This window comes from Fukomys damarensis, unplaced genomic scaffold (assembly GCF_012274545.1).
Source record: "Fukomys damarensis isolate Sample0158 unplaced genomic scaffold, DMR_v1.0_HiC HiC_scaffold_30, whole genome shotgun sequence".
In the NCBI taxonomy this organism is placed as follows: domain Eukaryota; kingdom Metazoa; phylum Chordata; class Mammalia; order Rodentia; family Bathyergidae; genus Fukomys; species Fukomys damarensis.
This window is the reverse complement of record NW_022900942.1, coordinates 4,248,428-4,262,146: the sequence shown is the minus strand read 5'-3', so window position 1 is coordinate 4,262,146 and position 13,719 is coordinate 4,248,428. Positions and strand designations below refer to the sequence as shown.

At 56.6% G+C, this 13,719-nt stretch overlaps 1 protein-coding gene across 3 annotated transcripts in view; it reads right to left on the bottom strand.

Annotated features, from left to right (window-relative positions):
* Nucleotides 1-12,613, bottom strand: part of Adgrl1 (adhesion G protein-coupled receptor L1) — a 26,160-nt gene extending 13,547 nt beyond the window's left edge. For 2 of the 3 annotated variants that reach the window (XM_010613430.1, XM_010613432.1), the window contains exons 1-4: nt 12,451-12,613; nt 8,408-8,621; nt 3,678-3,787; nt 671-685 (exon numbers count right to left, since the gene is read on the bottom strand). In XM_010613430.1, coding sequence (XP_010611732.1) covers nt 671-685; nt 3,678-3,787; nt 8,408-8,621; nt 12,451-12,520 — 409 coding nt within the window. In that variant the 5' untranslated portion in view covers nt 12,521-12,613. The remainder of the gene's footprint in view (nt 1-670; nt 686-3,677; nt 3,788-8,407; nt 8,622-12,450) is intronic. The other variant, XM_010613431.1, reaches the window with a different exon arrangement.
* Between the last annotated feature and the right edge of the window lie 1,106 nt (nt 12,614-13,719).

Here is a 13,719-nt window from a genome sequence, read left to right as displayed (position 1 = left end):
AGGAGCCCACCCCACCCACGACCCCCAGGGCCGGGACAGCGGGTGTCCCTCCAGGACCTGCTGGGGAAGGGAGTGGGGGGCGGTACTCCACACAGCTCTGGGCCTCGGAACGCCACACCAGAAGAACTAGGCCACTGGAGCCCAAGAGAGGAGGGATCTGCTCCCCAGAAGGAAAACAAGGGTGCCCCCCCATCCCACCTCCCCTGAAAGGGGAACTTGGTTGCAAAAGGTGCGAGGGGAGAGGAGGAAGAGAGGAGAGAAAGAGACAGCTCACCCGATGCCCGTGGGGGCCGGGAAGGGAGTCCCTCCCTCCCCTTACACTCGCTCCTGAAGGAGGCAAATGTGAGAGAAAGGCTGGAAAGCTGGGTCCCCGCAAGGCCCAGGGACAAGGGACAAGGGACAGGGAGGGGGTGGGAAGGGGGGGGAGAGAGGGAGGGAGAGAGAGGAGAGAGAGAGAAAAGAGAGAGAAAAGAGGGAGGGAGGGAGAGCCCTGCCCCAGCTCAGAGAGCTTCCTCCTGTCTGGAGGGTGGGGATGCCCATGGCCGTGGCCACACCAGGGCCCCGGTGGACCGAGTGGGTGGGGAGAAGGGCCAGGAGGTGGGTCACATGAGTATGGTACAGGTAGAACAAAGTGTGAGTTAGGGGTTAGCATTGGTAACAGTGCGTTTACCTTTCTGCTCCACTTCTACTTTAAGCATCGGAAGAGAGAGAGAAAACAAATTGAAAAAAAAATGTGCAAGAAAAAAAGAGAAAAAAAAGAGATTAAATTGCTTTCGTTTCTTTTCTGGCCACACGCCCCCTTCTCCTTTCCTTCCTTGCTCCTGCTTCCCCAACCCTTTCCGCAGCATCCGCTCGCCCGCCCCCAAGTCCCTTCCTCTGGGGTAGGGTGGGGCCACAGGGTGCCAGGGAGACAGTCGGGGGAGAGGGGACACACAGGAGGGGGAGACGAGGGACACGCAGGACACAGGCAGCAGGACGGAGCCCCAGCTGAAGGGGCTCTGCCAGGGAGGGAACCAGGAGTGGGGAGTGCAGGAATCTCCTGGGAAAGGGGCTCAGTTCTCCCGGCCTGGGCGCCCCTCCCAGTCAAGAGCAAGGCTGAACTTCCCTTCCGCTGGCCTCTCCCAGGTCCAGCTGTGCCCCCCTCACCCTTCAGGAGCCCTCATCACCCGGAGGACACAAACAGAGCCACAGACAGACCAACAGAGGCAACAGTGCGGGTGGGGGTGAGGACACACATGCGCACGCACACACACTAACACCTCAGCCCCCGGGCCAGCCTCCCACCCTGGGACCCAGGAGCCCACATCTGCGCCTGCCCTGCCCACCGCCCTGATGGGTGGCACCTGGGGGAGGAAGAGGCCCGGTTAGACTGCTCGGCTGTAAAGCAAATCCAGCGTTAGTCCAGCATCTGGGGGCCCCACATCCAGTGCCCCTCTCCTTGGGAGGCCCTGCCCCCCACCCCAGACCCACCCTCCCCAGCACTGGGGTCACCCCAGCCTCTGAAGCACCCCCCAAGGCTCTGTGACCGGAAAGGCCCGAGTGGAAGGGGGAGTTTGGCAGGGTTAGCACAGGCTCCCTTCCCAGCGCCTCGCCCAGCCTGGCACTCAGAGTGCTCAGGGGATGTTTGGGGGACACCTGCCGGGCCTCCCTGTCTTCTAGCAACTTCAGCCCCCTTCTTCTGTGGGCCAGGAGCTAGAGCAGCCCAGCCCACAGCTCTTCCTACCCAGCACATCCCTAGCGTGTGTGCAATTATGGGTGTCCTGTCCCCCAAAAAAAGGGCTCACTCCCACCAGGGGGGACCACCGTCCCCTGCACTGTCCTGCCACTGTCCCCGAGCCCTCTGGGTCTCTTAAGTTGTGGCCCAGGAAGTCTCTAAGTCCTCTCCTCCCTGGCCCTGCAACACTTTCTCTTCTGCTCTGTACCTGCTCAGCATCTGCTTGCCCTGGGAATTTTTCCTGCTCCGTTTCTGCTGGCCTCAGAGAAGCTGGATTTGCCATCTGTTGCTATTTTTATTTTGATCATCAGCGCAGTAATAGTAATCGGTAGGAGGTAATAAGTAGTCACAACAAAAGCAATGACTACCAAGTATCCACCACTTTAGGAGGTGTTGGGATCTGTGCCAGACACCTTGCAGGCAGTCTTTTGAGAACCCTGACTACAGATGGGGAAACTGAGGCTCGGTGAAGCGAAGCTTCACTGTGCGGCTGATGCCACGCCCCTTCTACTCCTGACAGCATCCGGGCAGGTTCGGCCCTCCCTCCCTCCCTGTGGCTGAGTGGAAGGGAAGGGGCGTCATACCATTCCTGAACACAGCTGGAACTGGGCGTGGGCTGGGCGCTGGGATGAGGACAAGCCTCTGCCTTCAGGGGTCTGCGCTCAGCACGCAGAAATCTGCTTGGGCGCCGGGGCCAGGCGCTCCTCACACATGCTCTCCCAGGCTCGTGCCGCCCTCTGCAGTGGCCCAGAGAAATTAGATCATTTGCTCCGGGTTTCAGAGCCACAAAAGTTAAGAGTCCATGAAGCCTATGCCCACCCAACTTCCCTGTGTTCTAGCTCCTTCGCGGCCTCCCGGCTTCCCCACTGCTGCCCCTGCTGCGAGGTGGGCAGTGTCCCCAGTGCTGTAGGGAGGCTTCTGGTAGTACATGGGCGTCCCCTCAGGTGGTAGTGGAGGCCTCAGGCACTGCAAGGAAAGGGCAAGGACTAAAAGAAGGACGTTATGGAAGCACACAAGCAATCCTGTTTTCCACGACTGAGGGATCCTTGTGTCACTGTCACCTGAGAGGAGAAATCAAAGGTTGGGGTGGGGGTAGGGTATGTTGGGGTAGGAAAGGAGGGGGAGTTACAAGGTCTCCTGCTCCCCTGCCCCTTCTCTCGGACACCCTCGTGGCCCTGCTCCCTCCCCGCCTGCCTGGAGGCCCTACCTCCAGGTGGGCTGCAGAAGCCAGGTGGGGAGGACAGAAGGGGTCGTGGGGAGTAAGGGGACGAGAAAGGGCAGGAACAAAGGGTGATGTTAAGGACAGGCTGCTGAGGAGGAGAGACCTTGTCTTTGCTCTCCCTGGCTAGGTACAGGACAGCCAGGCTTCTGGCTCCCCAGATCACCTTCCGCTTGCTGGGGGCCACTCTCGAGTCCAACATGGTGGTCCTCCCTCTGCAGACAGAAGTGCCCCCCCAGCCCTTCACACCGACTCTGCCACCAGGCCTGAGAGGGTGGTCTGCCTCTCTCTAGGGGGAGTACAGTCCAGACTCCATGACAGGAAGAGGCCAGAGTGTGGGAGTGTGAGGAGACACGAGAAAGGGCAGGGAGTTGGACGAGGGCGGGGGACTGAGGAGGAGCTGGTGTGGGGTTAGAAACTGAAGTGTAAGAGCAGCGAGGCAGAGGGGTCAGAGAAGCAGCAAGGCTGAGAGGAGATGTACGCAAGCAGAGCACGGGAGTGCGGCCTTCAAGGGGCTCGGCGAGCGAGGGTGTGTGAGAAGTGAGGTGGGTGTGCCCTGTGGAGAGGGACCGTCTGTGAGGCAGGACAGCAGGCACCAGGTGTGCACGAGTGTGTCTGGGAGCACAGCGTGTGAGGCCCGGGCAGGCCCCATGCATGGGACCCACGGGTGCTGGGTCAAGGTGTCTCCTCCTCGCTTGCAACGTGGGAGAGGGCCCGCACCCGCAGAGGAACAAGAGGACTCACTGTAGGGGACACAGTCGTACTGCACCTCCAGGTACTTGTAGGTCCCGGGACAGGGGTCGGGAAAGGCGTCGGAGCCAGCAACCACCACGCACTGGGTACGGTTGTTACACCTGCGGGAGAGAAAGGAATCTGGGAAAGATGGACATAGGTCTTGGGGGCTGCGGGGTTGGGAGAGGAACAGGTACCCCAAACTGGGAAGGCAGCAGGGCACTGGGGACCAGGGCCAAAGGGTGGGCATGGGTGGCGTCTTCCACCTGCCTGTCCCTCTCCCACTGAGCCTCGGCTCTGCATCCCCTCGGGGCTGGGACGGTAGCATCACCCCATAAGCAGCTGTCCCTCCTTTCACCCCGAGCACCAATGCTGTTAGGTCCCTGGTATTTTCTTTTAGTTGACTTTAGGGCCCCTGCAAAGGTTCACGGAAGAGAAACGTGTGTGACATGGCGAGTTGGCGAACCTCTATCCACTAGCTCGCAGGGGCCAGTGAGGCCACCTCGGACTTCCTCACACACACCTCCCGCCCTCGGGATGCAGCACAGTCAGGATTACCGATTCCCCACAGGAAGCCTGGGGCCCTGGCAGCTTCTCAGGGGCCTGGCTGGCATACAGAGGGGGCTTGTGGAACAGCCACAGAACGGGGACTCCCCTTAGCCATCGCTCCCATACCCTGGAGCAGGCCAAAGTGAACACCAGTGTCAGGAAGAAATCCAGAGGTGCTCCGGGGTTCGCCTTCAGTCCTGCCCTAACTGGGGAGTGCTAAGTGCTGAGTACAAGAACTCCAGAAAGGGCAGAGAATCTCTTGGGGACACAGAGAGCAAGGGATGGTGGGGTTTGGGAGGTAGAGAGGGACAGTGCGGGCCTGATTATACCCCCCACCCCCCACTTCTCTTAACAGTGCAGCATTGGCCTCCAAAGATGAACCATCACCATGCGACCCAGTGATCCCACTCCTAGGTGGGCACCCAAGACTACTGAAAGCAAGAGTCGAAGCAAATCCCGTACACCTGTGTTCAGAGGTGTGCGGCCCACATCCGCCAACAGGGGGTGACAGCCTGAAAGTCCAGGGGGATTGGCATGGATGTGGCCTGTGCCTGAGACAGAATATTACTTGGCCTTAGAGAAGAACAGTGTACTGCTTCATGCTGTAAAAGCCTCAACATTGGTATTGCATGACAGAAACCAGACACAAGAGACCACACAGTGTATGACTCTGTTTCCACGAACTATTCAGAACAGGCAAGTCCACAAAGACAGTGAGCAGATGAATGGCTGAGGGAAGCAACTGCTAAAGAGTATGTGCTTTCCTTTTGGGGTAATGGAATGTTCCGGAACTAAGTCGAGTTGGTGGTTGCACAACATTGTGAATGTACTAAATGTCAAGGAATATGTTTGCTTTAAAATGGTTCATTTTAATCATTTAAAAATAAACAGTGCACAGCCAGGCGCAGCGACACATGCCTGTAATCTCCACACCTGGGAGGTTGAGGGAGGAGGATCATAAGTTTGAATCATGCCTGGGCAACTTTGCAAGACCCTGACTCAAAATGAAACATAAAGCAGGTGGGGTGCACAAGTGTAACTGCGGCACTGAGAGAGGCTGAGGCAGGAGGATTCTAAGTTCAAACCCAGCCTGGGCCATTAAGTGACTTAGAAAGACTGTCTGAAAATAAAAAGGCCTGGGGATGTAGCTCTCAATGGAAAGGCTCTGAGGAAGAGAGAGAGAGTACGAGTGAGCGTGAGTCACACTCCCTGGCTTCAGTTCCCAGTATCACAATGCCACAAACAACAACAAACCAGAGCTCGGGGTGTGCCTCGGTAGTACAGCAACTGCTTAGCATGTACAAGGTCCTGGGTTCCATCCCCAGCACCACAAATAATAAGCACGATATTATGGTGTGTTATGTCCCTTTTTGTTGTTGTCTGTGAGACAACACTGAGGTACATCCTCAGCCCTGTTCGTGTGTGTGTGTGTGTGTGTGTGTGTGTGTGTGTGTGTGTGTGTGTGTAACAAGGCCTGGCTTAGATGCTACATTGCCCAGGCTCTGCTCAATTGTGTGACCCCACCCCCACCCCCGCCTCAACCTCCCAGAGTGCTGACATTACAGGCTCACACTACCACACCTGGCTCTTGTCATCTTAGTAAACAAGAAAGCAGGCATTGCGGATATAGCTGAGTGGTGCTGCACCTGCCTGGCAAATGCAAGGTGCTGAGTTCAATTCCTGGTACTGGAAAAAAAATTAAACAAGAAAGCAAACCAGAACAATCTACCACTCCCTGGACTTAGGCTGCAGACTTCATATCCCAGCCACCTCCGGCACTGGAAGTGCATATGGCCAAATTCTGGCCAATGAGGTGATGGGCTGTGAGTTAGGAGTTAGCAGTGCAGGTGGCCGAGGTCTGGTCAGAGGTGAAAGTGGGCAGGGCATGTGACTTTAAAGGGCTGGGCTTGGGAGGGCGACAGCCAGGTGAAGCCTACACAGGAATCTCCTCACCTCTGATGGGAGTTGAGCTCAGCTGTTCTGGGTGTCTCTAGCAGAGCAGTCTCCATAGCCCTGACTATTACAGAGGGCTTCCGGATCTTGGCAGAAGTAGCAGGGAGCAGTGAGGTTGCACCCAGGGAGCAGGGTGGAGGCTGTACGGTGCTCCCTTAGCTCCACGAACTGAGCTCCTCAGTCCCAGCACTTTGCAGAGGGGGCCAGGGTGTCAAGAGGGTATGACTGATGCTGGCAGAGGGGCTGGCAGCTCCAGCCCAGCCCATCTGTCTCAGCCACCTAAGGACATCTGTCCCCTGCCTGAAACCCCCGAGGCACATGGTACCCCCTGTCCCCAGCCTCCTTCCTCTCTCCTGTGCTACAGGTCCTGGAGCAGACTCTGCAATGTCCTGGGCATTCGGCAATATTCATGAATGCCTGCCACGTCCCTGGTCAAGGACACAACAGCAGGGGACAGAGCTCCCTGTCCCTGCGGGGCTAAGCACCCAGTGAAGGAAGACATACAATGAACACCATTCCCAGGGACAACATCTGATGGGAATGTGGACAACAGGCAGGGTCAGCAGTGACAGTGCGAAAGCAGTCAGGAAACCAGAAGCTGCTATTTTAGAGTTCAGAAAGGTGCCACAGAGGGGACAGTTAGGGGAACGGGCACAAATGATAGGGGAGCCGTTGGGGTGGCAGGGAACAGCATCAAAGGCAGCGGGAACAGCGAGGGCAAGGCTCAGAGGAGGCTCCAATGTGTAAGGAACAGACACATGGCTGGAGCTGGAGGTTAGGGTAGTGGTGAACAGCTCGTGCAGGGCCTCTGCCCAAGGCAGGTGGAAGCCATGGAGGGCTCTATGCAGAGGGGGCTCACGAGCGCCAGTTGGCTGTGTGGGGAGGGTGCACTGCAGCAGCCCAGAGGGCTGGGAGCCGTCAGGGTGAGGCGGCTGTGGACACTGCCGTGGTCAGGCTCTGGTGTTATCTGAGGGACAGGTTGAAGCCCAAATGTGGAGCCTAAGCCTGGCATGTGCTGCACTCACACACCAACACCGCCAACCCCATCAGAGGCACACAGCCACACACTCCGGCACGGCACACCACCTGCAGACGCACTCTCAGCACACTGTTACAAACACGCACTGAAGAGTCAGGGGTGGTGGCGCACACCTGTCATCTCAGCACTTGGGAGGCTGAGGCAGGAGGACTGCTGTGAGTTCAAGGCCAGCCTGGAATGCATAGTGAGACTCTGTCTCAAGAAACAAAACAAACAAAGCAAAAAACCAAACCAAACCAATCCAGTCACTTGAGCATATGTGCACAGACACCTAGAAACACAGTAACACAAATCACTGTCACACAAATACATTTATACACAGATCTCCCAGACACACATTTACCCTCTCAGGCACACAGCCACAGCCACTCACAAACACCTTTACAAGGCTCAGATACACATAGTCATACTCAGGCTGGGGATTTGGCTCAGTGCTTCTGCTGCCTGTTGTGCAAGCACAAGGTCCTGAGTTCGATCCCTGGTACCACACACACACACACACACACACACACACACGTCATACTCACAAGTGCACACTTAAACGCAGAATCAGGGCTGGAATATAGCTCAGTGGTGCCCTGGGCTCCATCCCCAGCACAGTAAAAACAAAAGAAAACATGTAACTGTCAGGTGCAGTGGCACGCACTGTAATCTCAGCACTCTGGGACTCAGAGGCAGGAGGATCACAGGGCAACTTAAGGACTTAGCGAGACCCTGTCTCTAAAACAGGGCAGGGGATGCAGCTCAGTGTGCAAGTGTCGGGTTCATCATCCCAGCACTGGAAAGCAAAACACGACACAGTGCAACACACAAACACGCAGATAGAGACACACACAGTCGCTTGCTTACATGCTCACACACTTTTGTCATCTGTGTGTGGCTGTCCCCTCCTGGGGGAAGCCTACCACCTCTCATAATTGGCACAGAGGGTTCTCTGTTTCCACAACTCCCTCACTGTGTCACCCACCCTGCCAGCCTCGATCGAGCTTCCGGGAGTGACGGCAGGTGGGGACGGACAGGCTGTGTGTCAGGTCCAAGTCGGTGCCGGAGACAAGGCCAGCGTGGGGGAGATGGCTAGGTTGTATCTGCTGTCTGCCCAGGGCCCAGCACCTGGTAGGTGCCAGGAAATAGGCATCACATGCATAAAAGGGAGCTGAAGGGTAGACAGAGTGCACAGCCCAGGGTGCCCAGGGCTGCTCACCTTTGGGACATAATCTTGAAGGCGTCAGGGAGGTAGCACTGCACGTTTTCCATCTGGAAAGGGTCAGCATCGCAGATCTTGTCATCTGTGCGCCCGTAGTTGGCGTTTTCCACCATGATGACGTCACTGCCCGGGCACCGCAGCTCAATGGGGTAACCTTCGCACGCCAGCTCCCGGCGCATCAGCCCGAATGGGAGCCCAGCCCGGCTCAGGCCTGTGGGAGGGTGGGGACAGTGTCACCCTTGGCTGCCCCAAAGGGACAATGTCTCCAGCTCAGCTGTGTCCTAAGAGCCACGTGGGCTTCTCACTGTGCCTGCCTGTGTGTGAAAGATGGTAACCTGGCCTGAGAGGCTGACCTTTACCCTTGGCGTGCCTAACAAGGGGCTGGGTAGAGCTCAGCATTGAGCACTTGCCTCATATGCAGGAGGCCAGCACAGAGAGCAAGAAAGGGACAGAGCACATCTGTCCTGCGGGCCTTGGCTATGCCCCCTCATCTTCTCTGCCAAGTTTTACAGGCTGACTTGTGTCGCCTCAGTTCACGTGCTGAATTCCTGCCTGAGTCCCTCAGTGAGCAACTGTATTTGGAGGTCCTGCATTTGCAGCACTTTGGACGGAAGTCAGGGCCTCACACACACTCTACCACTGAGTGACACCCTTGGTACTTTTCTTTTTGGTACCGGGGATTGAACTCGGGTCCTTGCGCTTGCAAGGCAGGCCACCGAACCGCTGAGCTAAATCCCCAGCCCCTATACTTTTTTTTTTTTAGATACCGGGAATCAAACTCAGGACCTTGCACTTGCCAGGCAGGCACTGTGCCGCTGAGCTACATTCCTGGCCCCCTTAACTCTTTTTTTTTTTAATTTTTATTTGTTTGTTTGTTTGCTTATTTTTGGTTTGTTTTTTGAGACAGGGTCTCACTGTATAGTTGAGACTGACCCAGGACTCACTATGTAGCCCAGACTGGTCTCGAACTCACAGCGATCCTCCTGCCTCTGCCTCCAGAGTGCTGGGATTACAGGCGTGCACCACCACGCCCGGCCATCAACCCTTTTTAAAAATTTACTTTGAGACAGGATTTCAGTAAATTGCTCAGGCTGGCCTTGAACTTTTGATCCTTCTGCCTCAGACTTCCAAATTTCTGGGATTACAGGTGTGTGCTCCACATACACAAAGATGAGGTCTGGAGGTAACAGAGTTAAAACAAGGCCATCAGCGTGGTCCCCAAGCCAATACAGCTGGGGCTCTTATAAAGAGAGGGGTTTGAGCTGAGCATGGTAGTGCACACCTATAATCCCAGCACTCTGGGAGGCTGAGGTAGGAGGATCCTAAACTCAAGCCCAGCCTGGGCATTGTGATTGTTATAGTTTGGTCTGGAATGTTTCCCAAAACTCTGGTAAGCTCAGAGGTTGGACTTCTGGAGGGTGGTTGGAACCTGGGGCACTGAACTCTTCAGTGGATTCATCCACTGGTGCGTTCAGCAGTTGAGTGTGCTGTCAGGAGATGGGGCCTGGGTCAGAAGAGTTGGGTTGGGAAAAAAAGGAAACAAAGCCTTTGTTTTTGTTTTTGTTTTGGTACCAGGGATTGAACTCAGGACCCTGTGCTTGTGAGGCAGGTGGTGGCACCACTGAGCTAAATCCCTGCCTGAAACAAAGCTTTTGTACATAGGGAGGGAGGGAATGGGATAAAATAAAATGTATTTTTTAAAAAAGAGTTGGGTTGCTAGGGCATGACCTGGAAGGGTGTATCTCCCTCATTGGCTCCTCCTTTCTTCCCCCAGTTGCCATGCTGTAAGAGCTGTTCACCTAGACCCTTCTACCATGCGGTTTCTAAGAGGAAGTTACCCAAATATGGACTAAACCCATGGAAACTGTGAACCAAATAAATCTCTCCTTTAAGTTGTGGGTGTTGTGTATTTTATACCAGTGATGAAAATGTGACTAAGACAAGAGACTTAGGAAGACCCTGCCTGAATATTAAAATATATAAAAGAGGGTCACTGTGCTCGCTTTTACATGGTGGCCCACCCTTACTCTGGCCCAAACTCATTCTGCAGAGCCTGTTTCTTTTCCTACTTTTAATAAAACTTTACTACTATTAAAAGTAAATAAATAGGGCTGGGGATTTAGCTCAGTGGTTCCACCGCCTGCCTCATAAGTGCAAGGACCCGAGTCCAATCCCCAGTATGCCAAAAAAAAAAAAGTAAATAAATAAGATAAAATAGGGCTGGGGATATAGCTCAATGCAGAGGCCTTGGATTCAATCTCCAGTGTCCCACACACACATGAAAAAATGGTGAGGGAGATTTGGACACAGACCCATCCCAGAGGGACCACACGCAGACACAGAGAGGAAGTGGTCATGCCTAAGCCAAGGACAGAGCATCGGAAGGCACCAGCCCGGCAACATCCTGATGCTGGACTGCAGGACCGTGGGCCAGCGTGTGTCTGGCACGCTTTGTGACAGAGGCTGCAGCAGACAAGTCCCCCACAGTAGGGAAGGGTGGGGCTCGGGGCCGGTGCTCGGCCATGCCCATGTGACATGAGCATCCCCGGCTGGCCGAAAGCCACCAGGACAGTCAATGCTGTCTGTGGCCCTCTGGGTGGGGATAACTGTGAGACCCACGTGTGGAACTTTCCGGAACCGACCCCAGTGCCTGTGCCCCAAGCTGAACCGAACCTGAGGCTTTCGCCGCCATCGCCATGACTGAGTATACTGGCTTCCGGCAGCTCCAGCGTGGGGAGGTGAGAGGCTTGGAGACCTCCCTGGCGTCACACCGTGCCAACCAAGGAACAGAGGGAGCTCGGGAACACACTCAGGTTTCTAGAAGCTACCATGGGCTTTACTGCCCCCTGGCCAGCAGGGCAGGTGTAATGGCAGCCTGGGGGACGCCCTGGGCCTGCCACATCAGGGTCCAGGCCAGGAGCCTCTGTAGACTCCATGCCACTGGGTGATTTCTGACCTGTGCTTGAATTCGGGCAGGCAGTAGCAGTACCCTCCCCAGCTGTTGCCCATGGCTGTACTGCAAGGGTTCCAGACCCTAAAGAATGACTTTTTTTAAAAAAAATTTTGAGACAGAGTCTGGCTAAGTTACTCAGGCTGGGCTCAAACTTGCAGCTTCCTGCCTCAGCCTCCCAGGGTGCTGAAATGTCTGGTATGCACTACCACTCTAGCTAAATGCTGCTTCTTGCTTTTATGAACACTATTTCCTCATATGGGGGTCAAGTAGGGCAGGATACCCCCTTTTTGGAGATCCGGTCCCTCTGGTAAGACCCCAGTAGTTATGCAGCTAAGCCCTTGGGGTTTTTTGGGGTGAGTCAAGTCCCAGACAGAGAAAGTTTGACATGCGCTCCTCTTGCACCATCTGTTTCCCCACTAATTTTAGCTTTCCCGGCAGCACAGAGCCGGGGGCGGAGGGCTGGCTTGGGGGGGTCTGGGGGTGGGAGCAGCTCCTCCCGCCCAGCTGGGGCCTGGGTAGATCTGGGTGGGCAGAGAACTTGGCATCAGGCTCCCAGCCACCCCAGCAGTGCTGAGGCCCCAGGGCCTGGCTGGACAAGTCCTCCTACCTTCATGGCTTTGCAAGGACAGGGCTGCAGAGGGGGTGCCTGGGGAGTGACAGGGCGGCAGTCGCAGGGAGCGCAGCCTGGGTGAGGGCGCAGCCAGCAGGCCCCTCGCTAGGGCTCTCTCCTCACCCTGCCCTTGCCCTGCCTGTGCCCACTGTGGGGACAGTAATTGAGTAATCGGCTGGGTGGGCGGGCAGGCTCGGGGCACTAATTGTGGCGCGTGCCGGATCCCAGGCCAGCACAGGGCTGCGCTGAGTAATTAGTTGTTTTTAAATAAACGTCAGCGGGCATGCCTTAATTAAGCCTTCCTCCCAGTGAGAGCCTCAGAGATGTAATCACAGAGTGAGGGAGAGAAAGAAAGATGGGGGAGAGGAAAGGAGAAAATGGACCCCCCAGGAAGGCCTGGCCTGGCCAGCTACACGGGGTACAAGAGGGCGGGAGGCCCCTCCGGCCTGGCCCGACAGAGGTCCCAGCAGCACCTACCTTGAGTGGCCGAGGTGACCAGAACGGCAGTGACACAGAGACTCCAGAGCACGGCAGCCAGGCGGGCCATGGTGGCGGCCAGGGGCACGTGCGGCTCTCAGTGGCCTGTGTGAGGAGCCTTGGCCCTCATCACCGGGTGGGCACCACAGCCTGGCCCACCAACCTGAGGAGGACACAGAGGTGAGGCGGCAGCACAGAACGTCCCCGGCGGAGCCCACGAGAGGACGGGGCTCCATCCTGCGGCCCAAGAGCCGGCGTCCAGAGCTCCCATCTGTCATCCAGGGAAGCAGCTGGTCCCTTGGGCCAAGGCCGCCCCACTTCCACATCCAGGCCCCCACCGGGTAGGGTACCTCTGGCCAAAAGGGTGGCTGCCTTTCCCCACCTGAGCCTCACCAGGACGGCACAGCTGCCGAGTGTCCACCTGCACCCCTAACACCTGATCCTGCCCAGCCTCCTCGCCCCACCAGGAGGTGAGGCACAGATGTCCCTGGGGTGGGGGACCCAGGCGTGCCTGCTCGGGCAGGAGGCCAGGAGGCCAGGCCCCCAGGCCCCCAGGCCCCAGGCCCCCTGCTTCCTGTCTCCCTGCTCCGTAGCTCATTAGAACCCAGCTGACTGGCACCATGGATCAGGGACCAGGGACCAAGTCCCCTCTTTCCCTTCCAGGCAGCCCTCGGGGTGAGCTGGAGACAGGCAGGCGGGGCAGGAAGAGGTGCTGACCCTGGGGACTGGGGGCAGTCAGTGCTGCCTGTGTCCCCAGCCCTGCGGGCTCCATCCAGGGGGTAGTGGCTCCACAGGCACAGGACTTGGTTTTGCTGGCATCCTCGTCCCCTGTGGCTGCTCCTATCACCTCAGTGCTGCCTCCGCTCCCCTGGACACTTGAGCTTGGCCAGCAGACACTGCCCTCAGGCCTCTGCTGTACCCCACCTGGCCCTCCAGGGGCAGCGCTGGCCCAGCACCGTCTACCTGGTCAGGAACTGGGTGAAGACCCCCATTCTCCAGAAAGGATCCTCCAAGGCAGGAAGCCAGCCAGTCCCTAGGTCTCAATACCAAATGTCCTATTTTGTTTTGTTTTGTGAGATGGGTCTCACTACGTAGTTCACATTGGCCTCAAACTCAGAGTGATCCTTGTGCCTCGGCCTCCCAAGTGCTGGGATTACAAGTGGCTACCATCACACTCACAACGCCAAACTTTCTATAGCGCCTATATCCAGTGCTCAATCTCAACACAGCCCCAACTAATGTTTTTCCCCGAAAACTTCAAAGCTCCTA